General features: G+C 47.7%; 1 protein-coding gene across 1 annotated transcript in view; it reads right to left on the bottom strand.

Moving 5' to 3' along the window:
- ADGRB1 (adhesion G protein-coupled receptor B1) overlaps positions 1–26,733 on the bottom strand; it is a 349,272-nt gene that overhangs the window by 53,450 nt on the left and 269,089 nt on the right. Inside the window, exons 21-24 of the mRNA XM_039525203.1 lie at positions 20,067–20,169; positions 15,259–15,409; positions 11,219–11,288; positions 555–621 (exon numbers count right to left, since the gene is read on the bottom strand). Coding sequence (XP_039381137.1) covers positions 555–621; positions 11,219–11,288; positions 15,259–15,409; positions 20,067–20,169 — 391 coding nt within the window. The remainder of the gene's footprint in view (positions 1–554; positions 622–11,218; positions 11,289–15,258; positions 15,410–20,066; positions 20,170–26,733) is intronic.

The raw sequence follows: 26,733 nt of genomic DNA, 5'->3' as shown, positions 1-26,733 counted from the left end.
AGTTTAAAGTAGCAGTGGCTCTCTGGATCATACTGTGAGCTGAAAGCAAAGGGGGCTTGCCTACTGAGCTGCACAGGACCCGCTCAGCACTGTCTGACCACTGATTTCAAGAGCTTCATTTAGCCTCTGAAAAAGAAAATCTCCTGCATGCACTTCCAGTCTGGAAGAGTGAACACATACACACTGGCTGTACTGGCTTAGCTTGGTCCGATCTCAATGGGGAATGGCAATTTTTAAAAGCGGTTGTGTCAGGATTTCCCACCACTGCCCTGCGATTCCATCCAGTTCAGGCCACAACATGGCAGCTTTAACCAGCTTGGTTCTAAAAGGAGGATCAGAGCTGATATGTTACATTTCAGAGCCCAATGGGTCAGTTGGTGCATGTGGCATGCTTTGCTGCTAGTGAAATCAGCACATTTCTGGCCTCTGATGTTTTTGCTATTTCCTACAAGGTTGTTTCCCCTGAAGGGGAGATAAAAAGGAATTGGGGGGGAGGAAGGGAGTGAGGAAGGCACATGAGGGAAAAAAGAAAACTCTCAAGTGAGAGCAAATACCAAAACGACTGCAGCTGCTGGTCCCACGAAGGCGTAGAGAAGGCCTCCTTCTAATGACAGCCAGCAGCTGGAAAACAAGGAGAGAGAAAAGAAGTTACCAAGCAGCACTGTCACCCCAGTGGCCAGCATTGCTGCAAAGGGGAAAGGAAATCACAGCGCGTCCCAGTTCTACCTTACACAGAAGTTCTCCCTTGTTTGCTTTGTGCATTACACTTATCATGGATGGTATAACACCACGGACTGGGCAGTACTACAGCTGGACAAAGAACTGATTTTTTGGTTGACTGGCCATTCTGAAAAGTCTGAGAAAAAATACATTTCAAGTTGACCTGAAAACGAAATGTTTGGCAAATCAATAAGTCTAAAAAAAATTTGTTTGGGATGGAACACATTTTTTGTTGGACCCAGAATGTGACGTTGGACGTTCTTTAATTTTTAAAAGGAAATTTTGAAACAAAAAGTCATTTTGAATTGAAAAATGGAAATGACTTATTTAAAAAATGGTAGAATGAAACATTCTGACTTTTTCAGATTCTTTTTATTTTTTTCCCAATGCAAACAATCCAGCGAAGCTGACAGGAATTGCTAAACTTTTCGGTGTTGTTGAATCTGCATTTTTCACGGAAAAATAGTTTCAGCCAGAAAATGGCACCCAGCCCTAGTCAGTATCCTGTGTTTATATATAGTCGGTTTTCTTTCTGGCTTCTCAGGGACTGGCACAAAGTAATCTAAGCTCTTTGGAGTTGTCTGAAAAAAGGTGTTTGTTGAAAAATGCTTGCATTGAAATCAAAGAAAATCCACGCCAATTCGTAGCACATTCTGCAAAACCCATTTCAATATTTACAAAACCCGCTGGGCCAGATTTTGCCATTGTTCTACTAAGCCGGGCAGGGGAGCAAAAAGGAGGAAACTTCCTTGCCAGAAAAGAATCTGCCTGGATCTTGAGTCCAGGCTGGGCACACAGTGCAGCCCCTCGCTCTCCAGATATTCTTGCTATGAACAAGTTGGAGGAGAGTGGCAGAGCAGGTGGGGGGAATCTTTGCAGTATTCCCATTACTGGTCTGTACAGAGACCAGCAGAAAAGGGCCTGGATGCTTGATTAGGGTTCCTAGATGTTCCAATAGTATAAGTAATGAACAACAACAACTGGAGAGGTACGGTTGCCAGAATTAGAGTTCACAGGGAAATTTCATGATTTCAAAATGTCTTTTTATTCTGAATCGGAATGAAACATTGACATTTGGAATTTCCCAGCAAAGGAAATTTCCAGGAAAATTTCATTTCAGGTCCACCAAAATGTTTTGTTTCAGTTTCGACTTGTTTTTATCTGATGTTATAATTTACAATATGACATAAAAGAAAATTTGCAATGAAAGATCAGAACTTCTGGAGCACTTCAACCGCATCATAACACTTCACTCTGATGGGTTTTTTTAATGAAATTTTGCTGAAATCGATGCATTCTCATAAAATGTTTCTATTCCATCAAATCGGCATTTTCTGAGAGGGATGAATGGTGTGTCGGAAAATTTTCAACCAGCTCTAATAACAATGCTAAGGTGCAAAGGGGCAAAAAGCAGCTCTCCATCCAGGGCTGCAGTAACTGACTTCCTTCCCACGTGCAAGACGGGGTAGGGGAAGGATTGTGACCCAAGGACGCCTGAGTCCTCGTGCCCCCCAGAGCTATACCTCAGACGATGTTGCCTACCCCCTACGCTCTGCTCAATGCTGTGCCTAGAACTCAATATAGCCCTACGTTTGGGACCGGCTTCCCAGTGCCATCTTTAAACAACGGGGAAAACGGCGATTGAACAGAGCAGCTTGGAGATGGAGGACCGCAGTGATCTGCTAACCCGCCGGGCTGAGCGGCAGGCGAGGCGGAATGCCTTTGAGTGATGGAACTGACAGCGTTCAGTCCCGGGCTGCAATTAGCTGGGAGGATTCAGACTGACAAGGGCTTTTGTTCCCTTCACATCCCTGGCAGCCCCTCTCCTCCCTCAGAATGTCAGGCTTTCTGAAGGGAAATTCACACATCACCAGGCATTGTCCTTCATCCTTTCTGACTGCCTGGACCACTGGATAACAGTGCCTAATTGAAGCGCTTTCATGCAAAGCTGTCAGATGTGGTGGCTGATGGCAGATATATGAAGAGGGCAAGGCTGGCTTCTACAGCGGTTCCAGGCAGGAAACTCCAGAGAAGGTCATTAGCTTAGTGCAGCGATTCTCAGCCTCTTCTGTATCAGGATCTTGGGACTCGACAAAGCCCATTAAATCAATGTAAATAGCTAACATTTCCAGAACATCTTTCACTGAAGGATCCCAAAGTGCTTTACAGATGATGTACAAAGGCGATCTCGTCAACATCACTGAAATGCACCCATATCTGGGGTAGAACAAGCCAGCTATTTAGCAGCGCACAGCAACGCCATGCAACTATTTAGGACAAGAAGTGAAAAATATCCTTTGGAGTTAGATGCAGTCAACCACTCACAAGCAGCAATCAGACTGAGAGCAACTGTTCCAGGCATTCCCCGAGATCCCTTCGTGATTTGTTATGTGTCCAATCCTTTTCTGAATTTCCCAAGAGACGAAGCGGGCCTGAAGTGGTGCTGCGATCTTGTGCTGGCCCATTGTACAGAAGTGGATTTAACCTGTAAGTCATTTTCGGAGGCACACCTTGTTGGCCAGAATGCAGTGGGTCTCATGCCAGCATCCCACAGCCAACGTATTTATAACAGAAGGGGCAGAGCTGGGAATCTGAGCTCTGCCACAGAGGTTAATGTGGAGTGCTCCCCACCTACATTATGGCTCCTTGGTCACTTGTGAACTGTGCAGGCACGGAGGCCTGGTACCGTGACACTACACGGCATGAAGCAGGACATTGCACGACATCAGGCTCTCTCTCCGCACCGAGAGGAGCATTGGGACGCTAAGAAACCTGGGGGGTTCTCTCTGGGACACTTGGAAAAGTGTCCTCGAAGCCTGGCAATTGTACTTCTCTAAGCCATCTGCATGCATGTAAAGCCACTGGTGAGAGTGTGTAACTGGTGCTCCTGTGCTGTTGATCCACAACGGCTACGAGTTTGGTTCTTTAGCTCACACTGTAGCAGCTCCTGCTTCTAGCTCTGGAGGTCCCCAATTCAATCCCCAGTGCGTTGGCTAGGAGGGTGGCTGTCACACATGCATTCAACAGAATATGGCAAATGGTAGCTAAGCCCGTGGAGGGTTTATGGCACGTACGACACCTACGTGGTCCATCGAAAGGATGGCATATGGGTTTCCAGGTAACTGGAGCAGCTTCCGTCAAACGTTGTTAAAAGGCAAATTGGAAGGATTTCCTGCCCTTTAACAGGGACATTGCAAAGCATTCCAGAAGCAGAGCACTGAGCAATGAAAGCAGTATGTTGGCCCTGGGAAAGATGCAGCCAAGAAGATGGCCAGTCAATGGGCATCAGAAACATAAGGACAAACTCTGAAGTTTTTATTCAGGGCAAATTCCCCTTGATCTCTGGGATCTCAGGATGATCTCCTGGCTCTGTCCCGCCAGCTAAAAGAGCCCCTCCAAATGATCTCGGGCCTCGCACTGTCACAGCAATATGTTTATTATGTTGGTTCACAATATGAGGATGTGGAGGGGTCATCCATCGATTCAAAGTGCCCACAGGATGATGCAAACATTGCAACTCGTTCCCACAGCACTGGGATGCAACAGTGTTGTCCTGTACGACATTTACAAACAGAAGCCAGCACTAAGCTGCACTAATCTTGTCTCCGCTGGATTTTAATTTTTTTCCTTCCCTTGCAAGCAAGATCAGAGGAAAAGCTGCTGCAGAATGAAGAGGTGAGCACCAAAGTCTATACTCGGCTGAGCTGCGTCTGCTGTAACCACGCATCTCCAGGAGAAAGCCAGGCTCCCTGATGCTAATGCACTGACTGTTAGGATCACAAAATCGCAAGGGGTTGAAAGAAGCTTACAGGGACATTGTCAAGTCTCTTACAGTTCATCATGTCAGCTCTTATACCCTTCCACTGTTATTCATTCTAAACTGGCATTTAGAAAAAAACCAACAAAGGAAATGCATGGACAGGAAATTTCATGGCATCAGATTAAAGCTGCGATGGGCTGTCAGAATGTGCACCATTTAAACCAATGGATGACACTTCAGGGAGCGTGGCTAAAGGTGCTGTCCCTTTTCCATTCCTTCAAGACGGCTCAAGACAAAACATCAGGCTGGCAAGGCCAGAGATGCTCACTGAGGATTCAGGACACGTAGCATTTCAAAATGACTCTGCCCTGGTATCTAGAGGTGGGTCTGAATGAAAACCATCCATCTAGTCACCAGGTCCAAATCTCGCAGTTGACTCACACATCTCTCTAACGGGCATAAACCAATCCTCCATGCTGCTCTGTTCAGCGCCAGATCTAAACTCTGAAAATGGCTCTTCCTTCTAAATTGAGCTAAATGGGACCCTGGGGAAGTTTAGATCTGGATCCAAACTTTGAGTCTCAAGGCCACCTCTGATTGTATCAACTGGATGAAAGGTAAAAGCAAGGGTCTTGCCGACTGTGCTCATAAAGGGACTTGTGCATTTGTACAAGAATGGGGAGAATTAGCTCGAAGATTCGGACCACATTCCAGTTTAAGTAATGGCATCTTGCTTGCCTAAATCCCCCTTCAGTACACGATACGCTTCGCGCCCTGACTCTAACTGGCGCAGTGCTGGTGTGCACACTGTCCTATTCCACTCCAGAACTCACAGCATTTCAGCAGTGGGTGAAAAAAGCCCATAGAGGGAGAGTTTGTTACGTGCTTTAATATCATTTGGCGTGAAAGGCACCGATTTATCAATGGTTTAGTGCGGAGAACAGGAAGTTAGGAGACCTAGGGTCTGTTCCCAGCTCTGCCACTGACATCTGTGACCTTAGGTCAGTCACTTATCTCCTCTGCATCTCAGTTTTCCTGCCTGTACAATGGAGATGATACTACTTAGCCATTTCAGTGCTTCGAGAAAGTGATGGAAGGTGTTATGTATAAATGCAAGCTATTTGCCATTCGTAATGATTATTAAATGCAAGGCCTAATTAATCACTAATCACGTCAGCCCAGCTCAGAGCAGCTCAGTGGAGACTGCAGCACCGGCTGGAACGGCTCTGCCCTTCTCACTGACTGCACCTGCTTTGCCACCTCATGCCCTGTCAATCCCAGCGGACTGACAGCAGCTGTTTAATGTTGCACTGCAGCACTACAAAAAAACTGAAGTTGGATAATGGAAATTCCTGCTCTGTCGGAGTCAAAGGGAGACGGCTGCGGGGTAAATCCCTGGGAGGGTTTTACCGGGATACAAGTCACTCTTCCAGGCAAGCCATGCTTCCCAAGAGGGGAATTAAGAAGGTGCTAAAATCCCTGGCCCTACAGGGACATGCACTAGTTTCCTGCTCCTCTAGATCCAACCACGGATTGCATGCCCCTGCCTTCATTCAGCAGCTGTTTCTCAGAGCTCCACTAGCCCTGTGCTGCCTACAGGTACAGTCCTCTCAATCTCTCAATTACAGTGAGCTCCGAAAGGGTATTTCCTTCGCCGTGCTCTGGCCTGTCTCATGAGACCCCAGTGTGTGCTGCAGCGGCTTCAGAGCAGGCTCTGAACTCTTCAGCCACAGCCACTCTACACTGAGCCAGTCACGCTCTGCTGGATGTGCCTACAGCATTCAACAGCCACCAGGGGCTTAAACAAAGCCTGGAGAGAGAGAGAGAGAAAGCGAGAGGGAGAGACAGAGAGAGAGTGAGTGTGTGTAGCAGGGACATGAGTCCCAGGGCACAGTGGCTGTTCAGTTCTCCCTCTTGTAAACCGGCCAGAGCAGATGTTTGCGAGGAATAGGATCTTTCCAAATGATCTCTGTGCATTTTCCTGAGCGACTCACTAACACAGCTGCAGTATGGGTCACCATAAAGGCAGGATCAGAGCAGTGGTGATGGCCGAACACACCCACACACCCACACACACCCACACACACACACACACACACACACACACACACCAATCAAGCCAAACCATCCGCTCAGTGGTTTTGTAGAGCTATTATGTTTTTTTCAAAAAAACAAAAAAACCCCTTCTTGGTAGGAAAGGGGGGATTGACGGTTTCCTCTCCCCACGAGCCTTGGCCATGACGTACACCTCACGCAGGCACGGTGGGTGCAGTCATCACCCAAGCTGGGCTCAGGCAGCGCTCTGCATCGTGCTGGGGAGTTTGATCTCCCCTCACTCAGACATCAGGAGCTCAACCAAGGCCTGGCAGCCGGATGGCAGCATTATAAATGGCTGACCGGGTGCAATTTCTGGGGTCGAGGGGGAGGGGGTATGTGTCTCCTAAGCCGCGGTGTTAATAACACAGCACGCCAGGGCTGGTCCTGCTCAGAGTTTTCAAATGGATTAAGGCTGAGAGCCTCAGTGTGTGTGTGAGCTCATGGCATGCTCCGCACAGGCAGAGATGGCTTGCTCCTGCGTACAGCTGCTCCCTCGGAGCACAGCGGAGGAGCTCAGCTTTCATGGCCCACTGCTTCTTTTGTGCCTGAGCCCGGTTCCCCTGACATCACTGGCCAAACTCCTGTGAGCACCAAGAGGGACAGGACTTGGCCCTTTGACTGCCTTGCTGAGGGTCAGTTCCAGGAGGCGTCTCTCCCCTCTGCACTCTGGATTACAGCATTGCAATACACCCCAGGGGAGGAGTTTCGCTGTGACGAGTGCACTGGGTCACCCGGCTCTATCTGGGAGTTGGGGATTTAGGCACATTGCTGCCTCCACCCCGAGCAGCCAGAAGCGGAGGCAGGAATCAGCTGCCTCATGCTGCACCGTATGTAGGTTCACACTGCATGCTGCTATCAGCAGCATGTGGATTACAAATCTGCACAGCCCCCTTAGCATGGGTATCAACAGCAGTGTAGGCTTAGGCGAGTAAAGACCTGCCTGAAGGGTGTGAGGGGAGTATGCAAGTGCATACCCCACCCGGCTCTCTGCACACCCAAGCCGGGCCTCCCTGTCTACACTGCTATTTTAGCCACGTAGTGTCCAGCTGTCTCCTCGCTACTAAAACCTTTCCCCCTTGCAGAAAAAGACTCCGGCTCTGGCAAGCGGGAAAGACTTGGGCAGCTCTCTGCTGCTGGAGTCTCTGCCCTGCCAGAGCCTTTCACTGACACGTAGTGCATGCTGCAGTGTGGATGCAGCAGCCTTTCCATTGTAGCACATAGCTGCATGTGCCTGACACACTACCACCAGCGGTGTGTAGTGTAGATGTAGCCTTAGAGGGCACTGGTGTAATTCTGCTAGAGGTGACGGAGCCTCCTGCAGTAGTCCGGGCAGCCAGCTCCAGCGATGGCCGGCAGCCAGCCATCCCGCTGGGCCGCACAGCAGCCAAAGTCCTGTCCCGGGGTGCGAGGAGTGACAGTGGCTAGCGGCCTAAAAAGAGTCAGGGATTAGCAGCAAAGGGAAGGAGCGGAGCAGTCACATCAGCTTTCCTGGGGAGCTTCCAGCTTGGTTCAGGCACAGGCAGCAGGTCTGCCCCTGAGAACGATGGAAAGTCACGGCAGCCTGCTGGCCGCTTTGCAAGCGTGCAGCTCTAGTGGCAAAGAGGAGCCAGTAAGGTTTCTCTGTTCACTGGCACTGCTTTGCCCTGGCGTGGGAGGGCGAGGGAAGACGGGCGCTGATTGCTCTGGGGTCGAGCTTTGTTTGCACTGAGTGGATCATTGCTGCCTAGATGGAGAATTCTGTTCTGCGTCTCTCCCTTTTTCCTTGCTCCTCCCCCTGGCTCTATTTCAGGGTGAACCTCTCCCATCTCAAACCTCCACCCCCCTGAGTGGGGACCTACAATAACACCGGTCAGGGTCTGGGCACTGCACGCCTACTTCTGTCTTCGGTCTCTAGTTCGGGCTAAACTCCAGGCAGTGACTGATGCTGAGCGGAGGCAGGTGAGTCAGTACAGTTCCGATAAAACAGCCTTGACACTGACACAGATGTTAGGAACTGCCTCTTATAACCCCTTCGTTTACAACAGCCTGCTTCTCCGTGGCCCTGTAGGGTGACCAGACAGCAAGTGTGAAAAATCAGGACAGGGAGTGGGGGGTAATAGGAGCCCATTTTTAAAAAAAAGTCCAAATATCGGGACTATCCCTATAAAATCTGGACATCTGGTCACCCTATGGTCCTGCACCTTGTGTGGCCAAACACCACGGCCGTGAGTGAGTGAGTAGCGTGTTACCCTCTCTTTGTACACCCTTTGCTAGCCAAGGTGCAAAGCAGTGGAGAATCGGGCAAGGGATGTGTGCTGAGTGCAGAATACGGGTCTCAGAGTATGACAGACCAGACTCTGCCTTGCTTTGGCTGCATGTTTAAAGGAGTGAGCAGGGATCCTGGCTGGAGAAGAATGGCTTGTCTATATGGTAAAAAGCTCATCCTAGCGGGTGTGCAATTTGGAAATGCACTAGGCTAGTGCACATGAGGAGTTAGTACAGAGTAGAGGGCGAGCTTTAAATTCACATCCTAGCTTGCTGCACACTAACTGTCCCAGATCAGAAGGTCTGTCTAACTCTGCTGCTGCTGGCTGGATCTCCAGCGTCACCCCAGGGCATAGAATCGCTGGTGGAATCAGGGTGGGGAACAGATTGGCGTAACGCTGCGGACGTTGCTGTCCTTTGGGTGCAATGTGCCCATATCTCTACGGCTAAACTGCCTTTTTTTTGTACACTCTCTCAGCTGCACTTTCTTTAATGCTGCTGCTGCTTCTGCTCTATGCTGAGTGATTTCAGCCTGGGCTATATTCCCTTATTCTCCCCTCTCTGTCTCATTCTGCCGTTTCCACCCCTTCTCCTTGTACCCAACACACATCTCGAAGGCGGGTGCTGTCCTGCTCCCACTCAAGGTTTTGTGAGCAGGCGATTTTGCCTGTTTTCAAGTAAATAAACAACACGTGGCCCAGAACGTGGAAGGAGAAATCATGACATTTCAGGGGTGAAATGAAATGGTGAAAATCTCCAAGAACATTTCGTGAAAAACTATTTTCCACACACCAGCAGGCATGATACCGTCACGAGCCAGCCTTGACTCTATCTCCAATTCTCCATCTCCAATTCTCAGACCTGGAAAGCCCCCGATCAACAACTTTCCCAGAGGCCTGTACTCAAAATCCCTCCACTGATTCTACATTCCCCTATGGCCAGCAGAGCATTGGTGTGAACCAGAACGGATGGATTTACTAAAGAGCTCGGCTCCCATTTAGGTGTGTCAATAAAGGCCGTATTTTCCAAATGCTCCGTTCCCACTGTGCTCCCTTTGCAAACCACACCCTTACTTTGGTGCTTACCTGGTAGCGGAGCTCTTTTGAGACTCTGGCCTGGATCATGCAGTTCCCACCATTGACTGATAAAACAGACCCCAGAGATCAACCCAACAGGCATTCCTCCTACTTCACGTAACTTCAATATTAAAACCACCCTGAAAGGTACGTCTTGCACACTGGCCTCTTAAAAACTCTCCAAATACCACAGGCCTACATCAAAATGACGTCATAGATGCAGCCGTTAATCTAACCAGCTGTTCGGCCTTTTCTATGTCAGGAACGAAGAGGTTGCAATGCACAAACTGATTACGAGTGTGTCTACACTGCACACTAAGCCCAGATCTATGGGATCCAGGCTCGTGGACTTGGTGTTTCCAAGCCCGGGCCTGAGAGACCGCACTGCACTATAAACCTCGGTTTGCAATTGCCAGATTCGGCAACTCCAGCCATGCTAACGCATACATACTGCCCTAGGCTAGGGTGACCAGATAGCAATGGTTACCAATTGGGCTGGGGTGGGATAATAGGGTCCTATAGAAGAGAAAGCCCCTAATATCGGAACAGTCCTGATAAAATTGGAACATCTGGTCACCCTACACTACGCAGACCTTCCGACTCGGGTCTGCAGCTGGAGCTCTGTCCACGCTGCAAAATGACAGGGTTTAGCCCTCAGTCACAGCAGAACTCAGAGCTCTGACCCACACCTTTAGCAAGGTCCTAGAGCCCAAGTCCGGGGTGCTTGCTGACCTGAGTCAGGCTGACGTGTGTGTAGGGCGGCTTGGGCTCAAACCTGAGTCAGAGCATGGGCTAGGATGCAGGGTAGATGTACCCTCTGAGTTTAGTGCCTGTCGCGACTCTGACAGTAGCCAGCGCTAGGTGCTTAGGAAGATGGAGAAAAACAATAATGCACCTGTCCAAGTGTGCTACATTATGTTGCCATGGGGGGAATTGCCTTCCAGACCCCTAACGGGGAAGGGAATATAGGAGCTGATCCTACTCCCGCTGAAACCACCAGCAAAGCTCCCACCGGACTGCAGGCAGGCCCGTCCTCTCTCTCTCAGGCCCTTTCCTTCCTAAAGCCTCACACAGGCGCTCAGGTAAGAACAAAGAAGTCACGCAGCCTCCAGACCCGAACAGGCAGCCAATAGGTTAGTGCAACCGAGCAGTGCGAAGGCAGCTTCCTTTCTCATCTTCCCCATGGGAAAGGCGCCTCTGTTGGCGTGGCTGCAGCCTGGAGGGCCCCGCGCCTACAGGTGCCCCGGAGAGTCAATTCATGCGGGAGGAAAGGACAGAGGGGAGGAAAGGAAGAGTACGGAAGAGGTGGCCTGTTACTCACTAGTTGACGGTGCCATAGCCCTTGGCTTTCGTAAATCCCACGGAAATGGCAACCACCAAGGCAGGCAGCCCTAAGGGAATGAAACAAAAAGAGCGTCAGTCGTTTTAGTTTCTACGGAGGCTGCACCTCGCTCAGCGAGTCCTTCTCTGCCACAAACCCCTCTCCCCAGCCTGGATCCTCAGCAGCACCTGAACTCCTGACTCTTCAGGGCTAAGGACACGAGACTCTGCCCCTTGAGCTAAAGGAGGAACTCCGCTGGCTGGTAGTAGCAGTAGGCTCCTATCCTCTGGTGTGGATCTGTCGCTAGAGGGCGACACGTGGCACGTAGAACTGTTTGTTTCAGAGAGACCCGCTCTCTTCCAGCGTCTCTGAGGGGAGGTGAAGGATGACACCCCTAGCTGGCCACATTCTGTAACGACCCCGGCTAGTGGCGGGCGGGTGTCTGGCAGGAAAGCTGTGTTGCTCATGTGACACATGCACCAAGCCATGTAGTGTTGGTGAGTGACGCTGCGCTAGACGCTGATGACGCCATCAGCTTATATTCACAGAGCAAGTGCAGTGCGGGCAGCCACGGTGCTCACATCCCCCTTCCAAGGTGCTTCCCTCCTGACCTGGCACCATCTTCTCGCCCTCTCTGCTGAGGCTGCCCCAAGTGGGAGGGCAGATAGAGCCAGCTGGTTATTGTGACGTGCAGGTCTGGTCCCTCAGAACCAGCCTGAGATGCTGATTTGATCTAATAGAGAGCACTGAACAGCACTGGGGTGGTAACAGGTTAAGTCGTTACATACCCAGGCACAGACTGAACCAGTAACACAGAGGTGACAGGCTCTGTAACCCATTAACAGCCTCCTGATCCTTCCAGTTCCTCCAGCAATAAGCTACTCAAGGAGCTATGAAGGAGACCAGGGTGACTTTCTGGTTCACTCTGCCCTGCCTGGCCCTCCCTTTCCCCAGCGAAAATGCCTGAATACCAGATAGTAACATCTGCCTGTTCAGTTAGAAAGGTCTCCATGCGGCTTTTTATAGCCCTGCTCCTTGGGACATCGTGAAGTAAGCCATCTAAGTGCTAAAGACGGGCAAATCCCATTAGGAATCAGTGGGATCACTAGCAAACAAGGATTAGCTCTGCTCTGACGAAGCCCCCATACTTGTGCAACAGGGTTCACATCAGGCTGTGGAAAAAGTGCAGGTATCCACTGACCCTGGTGATGGCTATCCACAGCGGTCACGTGTAGCCTCCAGGGATGCAAATCACTTTAAGACTCATCAGATATCAGGGTGAGCAACCAGTCTGCCGGCATCGTGCCTTATTGTTTGATATGAATCATAGAATCATAGAATGTCAGGTTTGGAAGGGACCTCAGGAGGTCATCTAGTCCCACCCCCTGCTCAAAGCAGGACCAATTCCCAACTAAATCATCCCAGCCAGGGCTTTGTCAAGCCTGCCCTTAAAAACCTCTAAGGAAGGAGATTCCACCACCTCCCTAGGTAACCCATTCTAGAGCTTCACCACTCTCTGAGTGAAAAAGTTTTTCCTAATATCCAACCTAAACCTTCCCCACTGCAACTTGAGACCATTGCTCCTTGTTCTGTCATCTGCCACCACTCAGAACAGCCTAGATCCATCCTCTTTGGAACCCCCTTTCAGGTAGTTGAAAGCAGCTATGGGGAGATTCTAGGAGCAGCTACATGATCATGGGTTTCTGTTCCCACCTGACATCTCCAGGTGCAATCCACTAGATCACGTGTAAACATACAAGAGGCTTGGAAAGACTTCCCTACTCTCCCCCCCGCCGTCTACTCTTGTCTCTTTTTCCCTAAAACTCTTGGCCACTAAATCTTAGGTGCCTCCCCACAACATAATTCCAAATGTTTATGCCAAAAATTTGACTTTAAGAGCTTTGCTCATCCCATCAGGCCAGATAATCATAGCCTGTGACCAACACATCCAATTAATAAGCTCAGCATGCATACTGCAATATCAAATACTCAAAGCAATACTTGAAATGAACAGCCCAGAGGCTGAACTATGATAGCATCAAACGTTTGATGGATAACAGTGGAAATTACAATACAGTCACAAACAAGTTGTCAGTATTAAAAAGGGATAAATTTGATGAAGAAATTGTTTTCTGGGAGCAATTCATCCCTCCATGTCCTAAGTGGTCTTAGCCCTTAGTGGTTGCTAAAAGTCCGATGACTCTTTTTTTCTGGATGAGTAGCAGGTGTAAAAGCAAGTGAGAAACAACGAGAAAGCAGAGGACCAAACTTAGTACTGGTAGAAACTGATGCAGCTTCATTGAAGTCAGTGGAGCTGCACTAGTTGACACCAGCAGAGAATCTGGCAAGAAATTTAAAATAGCAATTCAGAAATCCAACTGAAAAAGAAAATGGCTATGAGAAATCACCTCCCTCTGGAGCCAGAAGTGTAAATTATTTGAAATTATGCTTTTAAAGATATGTTTTCTACATGTTTTTGTTTCAGTATAGGTGTTATTTGTCCCAGTGTTGTGACCAAAGTCTACCTACCTTCTACACACCTAAAACTCCCTGCTGCATTAATGGGACATGGCATTCTTCTTCACTTCTTGTCCTAATCTGTTGTGAATTGTTACTATGCACTGTTCATCAGCTAATGTGATCTATCCCAGAGGTGGCTGCATTGCAGCAGTAGGTGGAATGACGCCTATTGTCATTGTAAATGAATGCAGCCATCTGAGGCTTGTGAAAGTTGTTTGCCCAAAACTCTCTGGTATCTAAAATAGTCAAGTGCCCCAGTGTTTATTAATTACAGTGAAACTGCTCCCTGATTACTTAAATTCATTTAATGCCCCTCATCTGGTTTGAGTAATAAAATAGTGTGTATGTGTGTATGTGTGTCTGCATATGTGTGTGCATGCACACACACATACATACACACACACACACAATATTTATTTTTAAAGGTCCCGTGTTTGACTATTTTAGTTCATAAACTCGGTAACAGATTTAATTGAAAACTCATGCTTTCCACGCTGGAGCTGCTTTGTAAATCTGAGGAAGATGCACCATAAGCACTCCTCTCAATGACAAGCGGAACCCAGCCTTACTTACAGAGGTGCAGCAGTGTTAATGGATGTACAGAAATACACTGGAAGGGCTATTTAAATATTGTCAAATAGTACAACTGAGATTCTGCTTTTGCACATATGGATGGTTTCCATTCCTGGCCAATGGGTATTGCAAGAGTGCATCCAAGGGCAGAATTTGGCTTTAAATGCTCTGCTTCTAATCTTATCACCTTGACATTGGTAGGTTTTGACTACTCTCTTTAGCTTGTGGGGTATATTCTATTCACAACTATATCACTAGGAAATCCCAAGAGCTAAGGGGATCAGAGCTAAGAGCCCAGGTCAGGTTAGCCAAGTCAGACAAAAGGAGGTCAGCTGCAAGATTATCATGTGGCTGGAGAATCTGCTTACTCCAGGAGTTGAGATGCTGGCATGAGGCTGCTTGAAACGTCAAGTCCTTTTATAAGTATCAAAAATATCCTGCCTCAGGAAAAGTGTTTGACTTCAGTAGTAAAATGAGTCACTAGTACAGTGCAATGTTTTCTGTGTGTCTGTGTGCATGTCTGTGTTTTTCACTCGCTTTTGGGCAAACTTTTTGTGATGTTGCTCTTTCCGAACTCCAGCTTGTAACATTTTTGAAAGCCCAAGCCACATTATTGCCTTTGATTTCTACGACAAAATGCCTCATTTAAGGCTAATAAATTAAACATACGGGAAAGACAGAGGGAGAAAAATTAGCTGCAAACATCTGCACCAACCTAATAGTTGATTTGCCTATGGAAAACCCTGCTGCCATGGAGACAGAATTACAGAGCTTGTTTCACTAGGAGGGAAAAAGAGTGTGAGAGAGAATATGAAGGGCCTGGAGGGAGAATGAGACAGAGAGGGAAGATGAGGAAAATGCAGGGAGAATGGAAAGTGAAGAGATCCAATCCGCCAGCAAACCCTAGATTCCAGTATACTGCTGAGTCACAGACCCATAATTCTCACCCCATCCGAGACACAAGAAGCGCTTGCGAATGATGCGGTTCCGTAATCTGCCCGTCACAGCCATGTAGGATTGCCAGGCCTCTGTCAGCACCCAACAGAAAGAGGAGAGGAAGAAGAAATGCAGGAAAGCTGCCACCAGTGTGCATATCACCTGGAGATGGGAGGAAAGGGATACAGGTGAGATTAGCAGCAGGGAAGGGGAACAGCTTCCAAACCGCATTCTAGAAGGAAGCTCGCCGGAGTCAGACAATGAAAAGATGCACCTCAACTTCAAGGTCCTGATTCAGCAAACCACTGAAGCATGTACTTGAACTTTAAGCATCCCATTGAAGGCACTGGGACTTGAGCATATGCTTAAAGTTTGGCATGTGCATAAGAGTTTTGCTCAATTGGAGTCCAAGTACATCCCGGGGGGAGGGGAGGGAATTCTTGTCCTATCTGAGTCAACGGGATTTTTGTCCTTAACTTCAGTGGGATCAGGATTATGATTATGATTTATTTATTTATTTATCTATTTATTTTTTTCCCCCAAAACAGCTTGTAGATCTGGGTGAAATTTTCAAAAATTCAAAAAGTTGACTAAACATTTTCCAGAAAAAATTCCAAATCATTCCCATAAGAAAGTCACTATTTTCTGGCCAATTCTACAAATTCTCCATGTTACTGATTTCATCTTTGGCCAGCATGATTTTGCCATCCTGGCCAACAGTTTATCTGGGAGAGAGAATGGTGTTTTGCTTCCAGATTTTCCAGCATCCCAAAGAGGTGCATTAGATTTTCCAGGCACTTTTACCTTTATCAGAGTTTAATATAAAAATCTGGGGAGTGGAGACAGTGAGGAGCTGAGCAGGTCTGAATTTCATGCTTCCAGTGAGACTGAAATCCTGCATTTATCTACAAAATAGGAAGCTGAAGGGGAATCTTCTCCCACATTGCCTCATGGCTACATCACCCCAGCATACCATAGAAAGGCCAGGTATAAGGATGAGAAAGTGAATGTGATTCTCTATGGTCAACTCAGCCCTCAGCCTCTCTGGGGAGACTACGAGATCATACTTGGGGCACCTCTCCCGCTGCCCATGTCTTGCTAGCTACACTTCTATTTATAGCACGCAAGCTATAAATAGCAGGTACGTCAACCAAAGGTGGAAATTACACTTTCCAGCTCTAGCGCAGACATACTCATTGTTCATCAAGAAGTCTCGAGATAGCAAGAACCTTTTTCCATTGCTACACCATGCTGAGTTCAAACCAGCAACTTTCACAGGAGAGACGGCTACTCAAGCCAATTTACCAAGCTGTTCTGCTAGACCGCATACAGGGTTCTTACACTTCTCTTTTTGAAGAAAAGATTTTTTTTTCCTTTGCAACAGATAGATTCATAGACTTTAAGGCCAGAAGGGACCTTTGTGATCATCTAGTCTGACCGTATGTGTAACACAGACCAGAGAACTGCCCCAAAATAATTCCTAGAGCAGGTCTTTTAGAAAAACTCCCAGTCCTGATTTAAAAATTGTCAGTGATGGAGAATCCACCATCCCCCTTGGTACATTCTTCCAGTGGTTAATTATCCTCACTGTTAAAAAATGATGCCTTATTTCCAGTCTGAATTTCTCTAGCTTCAACTTCCAGCCATTGGATCATGCTAGACCTTGCTCTGCTAGATTGAAAAGCCCATCATTAAATATTTGTTCCACATGTAGATACTGATAGACTGTGATCACGTCACCACTTAACCTTCTCTTTGTTCAGCTAAATAGACTGAGCTCTGTCGCTATATACCATGTTTCCTACTCCTTTAATCATTCTCGTGGCTCTTCTCTGAATCCTCTCCAATTTACCAACATCCTTCTTGAGCAATGGGCACCAAAACTGGACACGGAATTCCAGCAGGGGTCACACCAGTGACCAATACAGATGTCAAATAATCTCTCTACTCTTACAAGAGATTCTCCTGTTTTTCCAACTCAAGATCACATTAGTTCTTTTGGCCACAGCATCACACTGGGAGTTCATGTTCAGCTGATCCACCATGACCCCCAAATTTTTTTCCAGAATCATTGCTTCCCAGGATAAAGTGCCCCATCCTGTAAATATGGCCAACATTCTTTGTTCCCAGATGTATACAGTTACATTTGGGCATATTAAAATGCATGTTTTATGCTTGTGCCCAGCTTACCAAGTGATCTAGATCATTACGAATCAGTGACCTGTCCCCTTCATTATTCACCACTCCCCCAATTTTTGTGTCATCTGCAAACTTTATCAGTGATGATTTGACGTTTTCTTTAAGTGATTTATAAAGATGTTAAATAGCGTAGAGCCAAGAACCAGTGCTTGAGACACCCCACTGGAAACACACCTGCTTGATGACAATTCCCTGTTTATCATTATATTTTGAGACCTATCAGTTAGCCAGTTTTTAATCCGTTTCGTGTGTGCCATATTAACTTTGTATCACTCTAGTTTTTTAATCAAAATATCATGCAGTACCAAGTCAAATGCTTAACAGAAATCTAACTATATTATGTCAATACTATTAAATATATCCACCAAACTTGTAATCTCATCAAAAATGATATCGAGTTAGTTTGATAGAATTTATTTTCCATAAATCCATGTCAATTTGCATTAATTACATCACCCTCCTTTCGTTCTTTATTAATGGAGTCCTAATTAATACCACATAATCGTGCCTACAATATATTAATAAACTCACAGACATGAATGTGTGACTGGATAATGCAGGGCTCATTCCTTTTGTATTACCTAACAATTATTTAGCCCCTAGCCAGCACTTTCCTCTTCGAGGAGCATTTTGCAAATAGAATCAGATTCTGGCCTTTGGAGTTCCACAGGTGGAAATGAGCGACGAATTCACAATATTGAAGCTAATCAATGCCAAAGAAACCCTTGGGGGAAAATGGAGCTGCAAACCCTTGCCAAATTTTCAGAAGCTCCATCATCAATAATTCAGCTTTTATAAATTCCTAATTTAGACTCCATGGAACCCCAACCTTTTCTCTGCATAGTTTCTTTCTCTCTTCCTTACTGGAGACTAGACGGCTGAGTGGAAATCCAAGAATAACCTTTCTATTTATGGGGTTTCATGCATATTTATGTGCAAAGAACTAATCTGCCTCTTGCAATCACAGTCAGAAGCCCCCACTAAAGGCTCCGATGAGGGACATCCATAAAATGGGGAGCAAAATCACCAAGGACAAACTAGACCATAACTTTCTACAGAAGAGGAACAGAATTAAATAAAGGCACAGGAGCGGCCAAAATTGTTGACATTTTTTTTCCAGGATGAAGTTGATTGTTTAGTGACCGGAGCCATAGCTGAAGTCGTCCAGGCTTATTAAATGGGAAGGAACTTGGAGAAATGCTGTTTTTCATGGCCCTGGCACACACATCTCTTGGCTTCAGCTGAAGTTCCCAGTGAAAGCCCCTGCAAAGCCATTCTCTCCATCTCTCCCACCCCACTCTACCACTTAACAGACCATGCACGATGCACAAAGACGGCAAGCTTATTGCTTTACTTTCGCAGCGCACGTTGTACTAGGGAGAGGAGCCAGAGTTGCAAGCCTGGGGACCGAATCCCTCTATTTATCCACAGAAAGTATGACCTGGGCAGCAGCTGCAGGGAAATGTCTCCCACCCTGGCCCCCAGACATGCCCTAGCGCTGAGCTGAAAGGCCCTCTCTAGGGACCAAAAGGCTAGTCAGTCCCCACTGCTCATTCAGTCCTGGGGCTTCTCCATAATAAAGCTTCAAGAAGAGGCAGCATAACCAGCATTGATCTTACGAGACCTGGGTTCTAGTCCTGGCTCTGGCACTAGCCTGCTAGGTGACTTTGGAGAAGTCCCTTCTCCTCTTTAGGATTTACTTTCCTGATCTGTAAAATAGGGATAATACAGTACAGTGGCCCCCTCTGTAAAGTGCCTTCAGAGAGATGGATGATAAGAGTTGGTTGGTATTATAAAAGGTGAATTAAAGTGCTTTGGCTGGCAATCAGAGTCATTCTGATAGCCTGCTTGATAATACAGAGGAGTGTACTTTAGTGGCCACATCAGGGCAACTTAGAGTGACCAGACAGCAAGTGTGAAAAATCAGGACAGGAGGTAGGGGGTAAGAGGCGCCTATATAAGATAAAGTTCCAAATATCGGGACTGTCCCTATAAAATCGGGACATCTGGTCACCCTAGGGCAACTGGGTATTCCAACTTCGTCACCGACTCACTCTGTGACCTTGTGTAAATCACGTAAGCCCTCAGGCTCATATCTCCAAGGTATTTAGGTGTCTGACTCCCATTGATTTGAAATCTAAATACCGAGGAGGTGCTGGGGCCCCTGGCCTTAGCTCTGCAATGTGTACAACGGGTCTCATGACACTTTCCTGCGCTAGAGAGGGTGTGAGGAGGCTCTTCTTATTCCCGCTTGCAACATACTTTGAGCTCCGAGGATGAAAGCCAGCCAAGAAGGGCAAAGCATTTACAGTGCTGAGTTTCTGCGGTTCCCCCCCCCATCTGTCTTTTGGAGTTTTTCGAAGATAAAATGGCTAAAGTCTTAGAAACAACCATGCTCCTTTGCTGAGCCATGTGATATCACATTGTTTTTTTCATGAAAGCCCTGAGGATGCTCCCAAATTACCAAGAAGCGAGCAAGAGAGAAAATTGAAATCTGCCGTTTAGTGGTGTCTCTGACACATAACTAATTAACAGAGGGAGGCATAGAGGGAGGAGGGGGAAAGCTGCCTGAACAGATCATCTCAATGCTAAATCAGAGAACAAGAAATGTGTCTCCTACCTTATTCCTGGTCTGGGTTTGTCCAATCAGAATGAGAGCATTGGAGGAAATGATGGACAGGCAGAAGTTGATGAGAATGACAGAGCGTTCTGAGCGGATGTATCTGCAAAGAGAAAAGAGGAGGGGGGGGGACTATTGTATTTTAATTGGTATTACAGTAGCACCTAAAGGGTGCAACCAGATCAGGGCCCCATTGTGCCAGGAACTGTATATATACCTAGTAAGAGAGAGCCCCTGCCCTAAAGATTTTATAATCTCCATAGACAAAGGAGGGGGGAGGGCAAAGAGGTACAGGGACTTGTCCAAAAGGTCACACAGCAAGTCAGTGGCAGAGCCAGAATGCTCTAGCCACTAGACAATGCTATCTTCCTAGATGAGACAGGAATATAAATGTTAGAAGTGTATGAGCTGACAAATCAGTTGCATCCGACGAAGTGGGTATTCACCCACGAAAGCTCATGCTCCAAAACGTCTGTTAGTCTATAAGGTGCCACAGGACTCTTTGCTGCTTTTACAGATCCAGACTAACACGGCTACCCCTCTGATACTTGACAAATTAGTGGCATATTCAGTCTCTGCCACTGGCAAAAGCTGGATGCTTTAGGGGAAAGCACAGGACCCCAATTGTACAATACTACACTATGTGAGGGTGAAGTTTCTTCCTGACCCCAGGTAGTGATCAGCTGGAGCCCTGAAGGACAAAGATTGAAAGCCCCTGTAATTTTTATCCTAGCTACTGTCAGTACAGATGCTATTCCTATTCATATAAATATCTAAACCTTTTCTGAAACTTGCTAAGCGCTAAAAGTTCTCTTCAGTTCAAATGATGTGAAAGGGGCCTTGAAAAGCAGCTTTAAACAACAACGCAGACGTGCTAAGATTTCCAAATCAGTCACAGAGCCACAGGCATGCAGGCTATACAAGGATATTACAAATAAATGCATTTTCTCAACAAACTGCTTGAAAATCAACTTCCCCCCTTTGCTTAACCTGACAAGGCATCCCTGAAACAGAAAATAATCATTGATTGGTTTCTAAAGGTGCTGCTGATACCCTTTCCACAGGAGTTGGGGGGCATGAATGCCGTCAAAAAACAGGCCAGTCGTGTATGTGTCTGAGTAAGGATTTTGGCACTGGACTCTAGGAATCCACAGTAGCAACTCTTGCCTTTAGCACCTCCCGGCCTCAAGTCGTTACTCCATTCTGATTATCAATGCACAGCACAGCTATGCCTTGCTCCTGAATTGCGTGTGTGCAATCTAATTAAACTCGCTCATTATTTGGGGGAGATTTCTCAGTACATTTTTAATTACTTAATAAAAAGAAAAGAAAACATAACAAAATGCACAAAAAAGAAAGTGACTGCATTACTCAGCAATCGATTTAGGGCCCAGTCCCACGCTCACACGCATGAGTCACTTTACTCATCCAAGTACTCCCACTGACATTGGTGGGCGTTTGCCTGAGTAGAAACAGGACCTTAGGCCCATGGAAATTAGAGAGTAAAGATTTATCTCTAAAGTGTGTATTCCAGCATGTTGCCTAGTAATTTAATATCAGTGACTAATTTGGGGCAACAGTAAATATGTTGGGCTTTGTGTACGGAGTTCTGGATTCCTTGCTGGCCCAGCAAAGCAGCATTTGCTGCTCAGTGCTCCAGGTGCCTGGGCTGTGTTGAGTGGGACCATGTGCTGTTGGTACACAGCCTGCATCATTCAACTCCACTTTACTTCCCTTTCCGTTTTGCGTTCAGGCAACTATAAAGGCTCAGCGTGAACTCCAGCTGTGCTACTGTGACACTGAGAGTCACTGGGTTTATGTTGAAAGCAGCCATCAGCCCAAACTTCTCTGAGACTCAGGTCTCGAGTTCTCACTGAAACTAGGCCCTCAGCCAGCTCTTCTCAAAACTCATCCTCCCCCCGTAAAGCCTCTCTTGGAAACTCCAGCCTGCAGTCAGCTTGCTCGGAAATTCAGTTTACTTGAAAACCGAGTCCAATCTTTTCCCAATATCCACCTCAAATTCACCTCAGCTCAGTCCTCAGGCTCTCTCTGACTCCCCATTCCAATCTAGGTGCAATGTTGAAACACACTGGTGCTGGGTTTAATGACAGGTGAATCCAGCATGTGTCTCAATGCAAATATTCTGGAAGGCTCTAGTCAGCAAGCATCCCCCTCTTTCAGCACAGATATGCTCCATGCCAAGAAATCATCACTACAGCTTCCAGCTCTGAACCACCAACCCTCTGCTGCTGCACACAGGAAGCAAGAGGCAGCACCTTGCCACAGAGGGTGGTGGAATAAGGAGCCTACATGGGTTGGGGAGGTGGGGGTCCTGGCAAGGGGCAGCAAGCGAGTCTGGCTTGGCTTTGCCTAGAAGCTGCAATCTGGTCCCGCCACTTAGCAGCCACAGACCTTACAGCTTGCAACCCATTGCGGGGAGGGATAGCTCAGTGGCTTGAGCACTGGCCTGCTAAACCCAGGGTTATGAGTTCAATCCTTGATAGGGCCACCCAGGAATCTGGGGCAAAAATTGGTCCTGCTAGTAAAAGCAGGGGGCTAGACTCAATGACCTTTCAAGGTCCCTTCCAGTTCTAGGAGATTGGTATATCTCCATTTATTACCCCCTGGAAGCTACTTTTGACCCAGGACACTGGCCAGTCCAGAAGGCATGAGACACCCTAGGGCTTGGCTGCAGTCTGCCAAGTTAAACATTGTTTGAACAGCCACAAAACCTTCACAGGTTTCAGAGGCGTCGCCGTGTTAGTCTGTATCAGCAAAAAGACTGAGGAGTCCTTGTGGCACCTTAGAGACTAACACATTTATTTGGGCATAAGCTTTCATGGGCTAAAGCCCACTTTGTAGGATGCATGCAGTGGAAAATACAGTAGGAAGATATGTATACACAGAGAACGTGAAAAATGGGTGTTGCCATACCAACTGTAACAAAACTAATCAATTAAGGTGGTCTCTTATCATCAGGAGAAAAAACAACTTTTGTAGTGATAATCAGGATGGCTCATTTTCAACAGCTGACAAGAAGGTGCGAGTAACAGTAGGGGGAAAATTAGCTTTCAGTATTATCTCAGCCCTTGCAAAGGCTAAGAGGGATCTGTAGACCTGCGGAGACCAGGTAATTTACATGACAGTAGGGATACAGGCATGGGAGAAGGAAGGGGAATAGTCTGGGGGATTAGAGGGGAGAATTGGGAACCTCTACTCCACCTGGAAACAGTAGACATCAAGGACCACCGAGGATGCTGCCAATTGTCTTGGCTCTACCACAGGGCTGCCCAGAGGATTCGGGGGCCTGGGGCAAAGTGGGGGAGCTGCGGTGCTTGTACTCACCCGGTGGCGGTCCAGGTCTTCGGCGGCATTTTGGCGGTGGGGGGCCCTTCAGTCACTCCGCGTCTTCAGCAGCACCGAAGGGCCCCCCGTCGCCGAAATGCCGCTGAAGACCCGGGGTGACTGAAAGGCCCCCCTGCCGTCGAAATGCCACCAAAGACCCGGACCACGTCTGGGCCAGAGCTTGCAGGGCCCCTGTGGGGCCCGGGACCTGGGGCAAATTGCCCCACTTGCCTCCCCCACCTTCCCCGGGCGGCCCTGCTCCACCATTTCCTGCCAGTGCCAAGCAGCAATCCTGGAAGAATTCCCAAGTCTCCCTATGTCTGACATAAATTAGCCATAAGACATAGGGGGTAAATGGATCAAGCTCTCCACTGGTCACGAGCACAGTGGAAGCTGCTCGGTGGCAGCAAAAACAGATGCTAAAACTAAGCACGCACATGCAGACACAATCTAACAACGGTGCATTGTTAGATTGTGTGACGCAGATGCTGCAGCAGCAAGCCATGTATTCTGGAACAGCCTTCCTTTTCCACTTCCCCAAATCCCTGGTGCCCAGCACCCTTTTCCTCTCCTGTCTACCTGGGACAGGGCAATATGTTCTCAGAGGGCAATGGGGGAAGCTATGGCCATCTGGTGGGTTATCTCTGAACTTCCCAGGGTGGGGTGAGAGAGACAGCACAGAGAGGAAAACTCAGAGCTTTGAGTCATGGTAAAGAGCACACACAGAGCAAATGATAATGCAAACCATGGAGCAGTGGCAAATACATACTCTGGATGGGAAGTTATCTGGACGTTCACAGCCAAGGGAAAGAGGGTTGGGGGTGGGGGAAAGAAGGAACCTCCCTTATTTCTGTGGCATATGCTTAGGAATAAGCATACTCTCTTCTTGGTTTTCCAGCTAGGGAGGCAATGTACAATGATCAGAGCAGGCAGACAGGTCTCCTGGGCTTCATTCCCATTGGTGTGATACTGGGTGAGTTGCTTAATATTGGCAAAGTGCTTTAAATTCCTTGGATCAAAAATTACATGCTGTATGATGGTAATCAACGTCAACTCTCTTTTTCTCCTTGAGCTCAAGACAGGAAATTGTGATCCTGATTCTTGAGTCCCCACAGTCCAGGGCTTTTTGGGATTCAGTCTGTTTGAACAGAAGTCTTCCATTACTATTATTATTATCCTCATAATCATCTTGTCAACTTCATAGCCTGACATAACCCCAGAGAATGGCCCTGATTCCCCAAGGCCCTGCAATACCTACAACCATCTACACCAATGCAAATTGGCTGTAAATGTCCCTGTTTCCATTACACCTATTCTGCACCAATTGTAAGTGATGGCACAAGGTACAGGGCAATGGACAATGAGGCCCAGGTGCCTATGGTAAAGGCAGATTTGTCCTGCATTCCTCAAAGCTGCCAACCTTAGTCAAGTCTTGGCTGACAGTTAGTCATGGAATGAGCAGCTCATCTATGATGAAGTACTGGCCATTGTGCTCTGCATTAGCAGTGCCCACCTCTACCTTACTCCAGTATCCCGGTTACCACAGCTTCATCCTTACAGAAACAACCCCCCCATGCCTTCGTCATTGCCCTCGTCCTAGAATAACCTATGAGGCAGCGATCGTCCCCTCTGGCCCGCACTCCACCTGTGGACTCCGAAAATACTGAGATGCTGGGATATTAGGGGCCTGCTCTCTTCTACCTACCCTACGAACACACCACATTCAAAGGGTGCCGGGGCACAGCACCCGCACCACTGCATGAGGGCCACTGCACATTCCTCTCCTTGATGTTAAACGCTACTTTATCACCCACTAACGTGCAGGAGATCACACGTCATGATACTCCAGGGTGCTTCTGATGAGGCAAAGCCCTGTCAACATTGAGGCAGTTGGGAACCATAGCTCCAGCTTCTCCAAGCTGCAGGGAGAGCCACACAACCATGCTTATTCCTTCCTTCCTTCCTTCCTTCCTTCCTTCCTTCGTAGCCACACTTTCTATCTCGTATGACCCCCCACCGCAGTATCTGAGCACCTCTAGTGAAGGGAAGACAACTGGATTTAAAGCAGAGTAAGCGTGCAACAGGAGGCAGGAGCACCTGGGCAGTTCACGGACAGCCACAAAAATTACACTCAGCTGTGAGGAGCAAGAGGTGAGACAAATTCATGCTGATATCTTGCGGAAAGACATGGACGTAGCTTTTACACAGCCATCAGCGGCAAACCACAGAGGCCTGGGCTTTTCTGCATGTTGACTGGCTGACGAGAGCAGCAGTGGGAGAGCTAATCAATACAGAGCATTGATCATGGTGGCATGGAAAGGTCACTCCAGCTCAGTGGCTTGCTGCACAACATGGAGGTCAGGGATGGAAAATACACTAGAACATTCACGAATGCTCCTGAGCGTCAAGAAGCAGAGGAAAAGGAGTCACAACAATCAGACCTTTGCAAGAGGATTAGATAACCTGGCCCATCCCCAGCCAGGGCAGAATGTTCCCTACCGTCTATTCCCCTTGGCTTTGCCCATTGGCGGGGCATTTTTTGAGAGAATTCTGCACAGATATAAGGCTCAGGATGGATGGTTCTGGGCAGAGAAGTCCTCTCTTTACCCAGAGAACATGTAGAGCACACGGACCACAAGCAGGCTGCATCTCCAAGCCTGACCAGGAGGAACCACTGCTGGGGACAGGGAGGCAGTTCAGTTTCCATGGCCCAGTAAGTTACTGGCTGCTCTGTCAAGGCTGTGAACAAAGGGAGTGATGTACCCTTTGTGGAGGGGGTGAGTGACAGTTGCCACCATCTGTCCACCAGGAACTGGACTGAGTCCACCAACAGGTCACCAAACGGCCCATCAGACAGTAACAATGTTCAGTTTGGAACCACGTTCTGCCAGTTTGACTGTATCTGAACTGGTCACTCGAGCCAAAAAGCTCCAAGCCAATCTCATTGATAGCCTGGCATGTATGAGTATGGGGAAACAGCTTCTGAGGATTTGACTGAGAACCCGAGGATTGTTTCATGTTCTCTCGGGTATCTGGCCCATTCTCCAAAAGTCCTGAACTCTCCCCTCCCTCTTGTCCCCATTCCTGTTCCCTCTCTCTGCCTTCCCATACAGAAGCAAACTCTAGTGGGGCAAAACTCTGGGAATGTTTCCAAATTATCAGCCTTGGTGAATCTATTCATGAGAACAGGTTGGTTTTCAAGCTGAGCCTACACACACACATGCTCCAACTGCCTTTGTCCAAAAGTCTGCATGGGAAATTCTCAGCTAAATCGCCACAAAGCAGCTGAATTCCAGTAAGTGCTCTCCACAGAACACCATGT

Source organism: Mauremys reevesii, linkage group 2 (genome assembly GCF_016161935.1).
Source record: "Mauremys reevesii isolate NIE-2019 linkage group 2, ASM1616193v1, whole genome shotgun sequence".
Lineage (NCBI taxonomy): Eukaryota > Metazoa > Chordata > Testudines > Geoemydidae > Mauremys > Mauremys reevesii.
The sequence above is the reverse complement of the archived record's forward strand: the minus strand, read 5'-3'. Positions and strand labels throughout refer to the sequence as shown.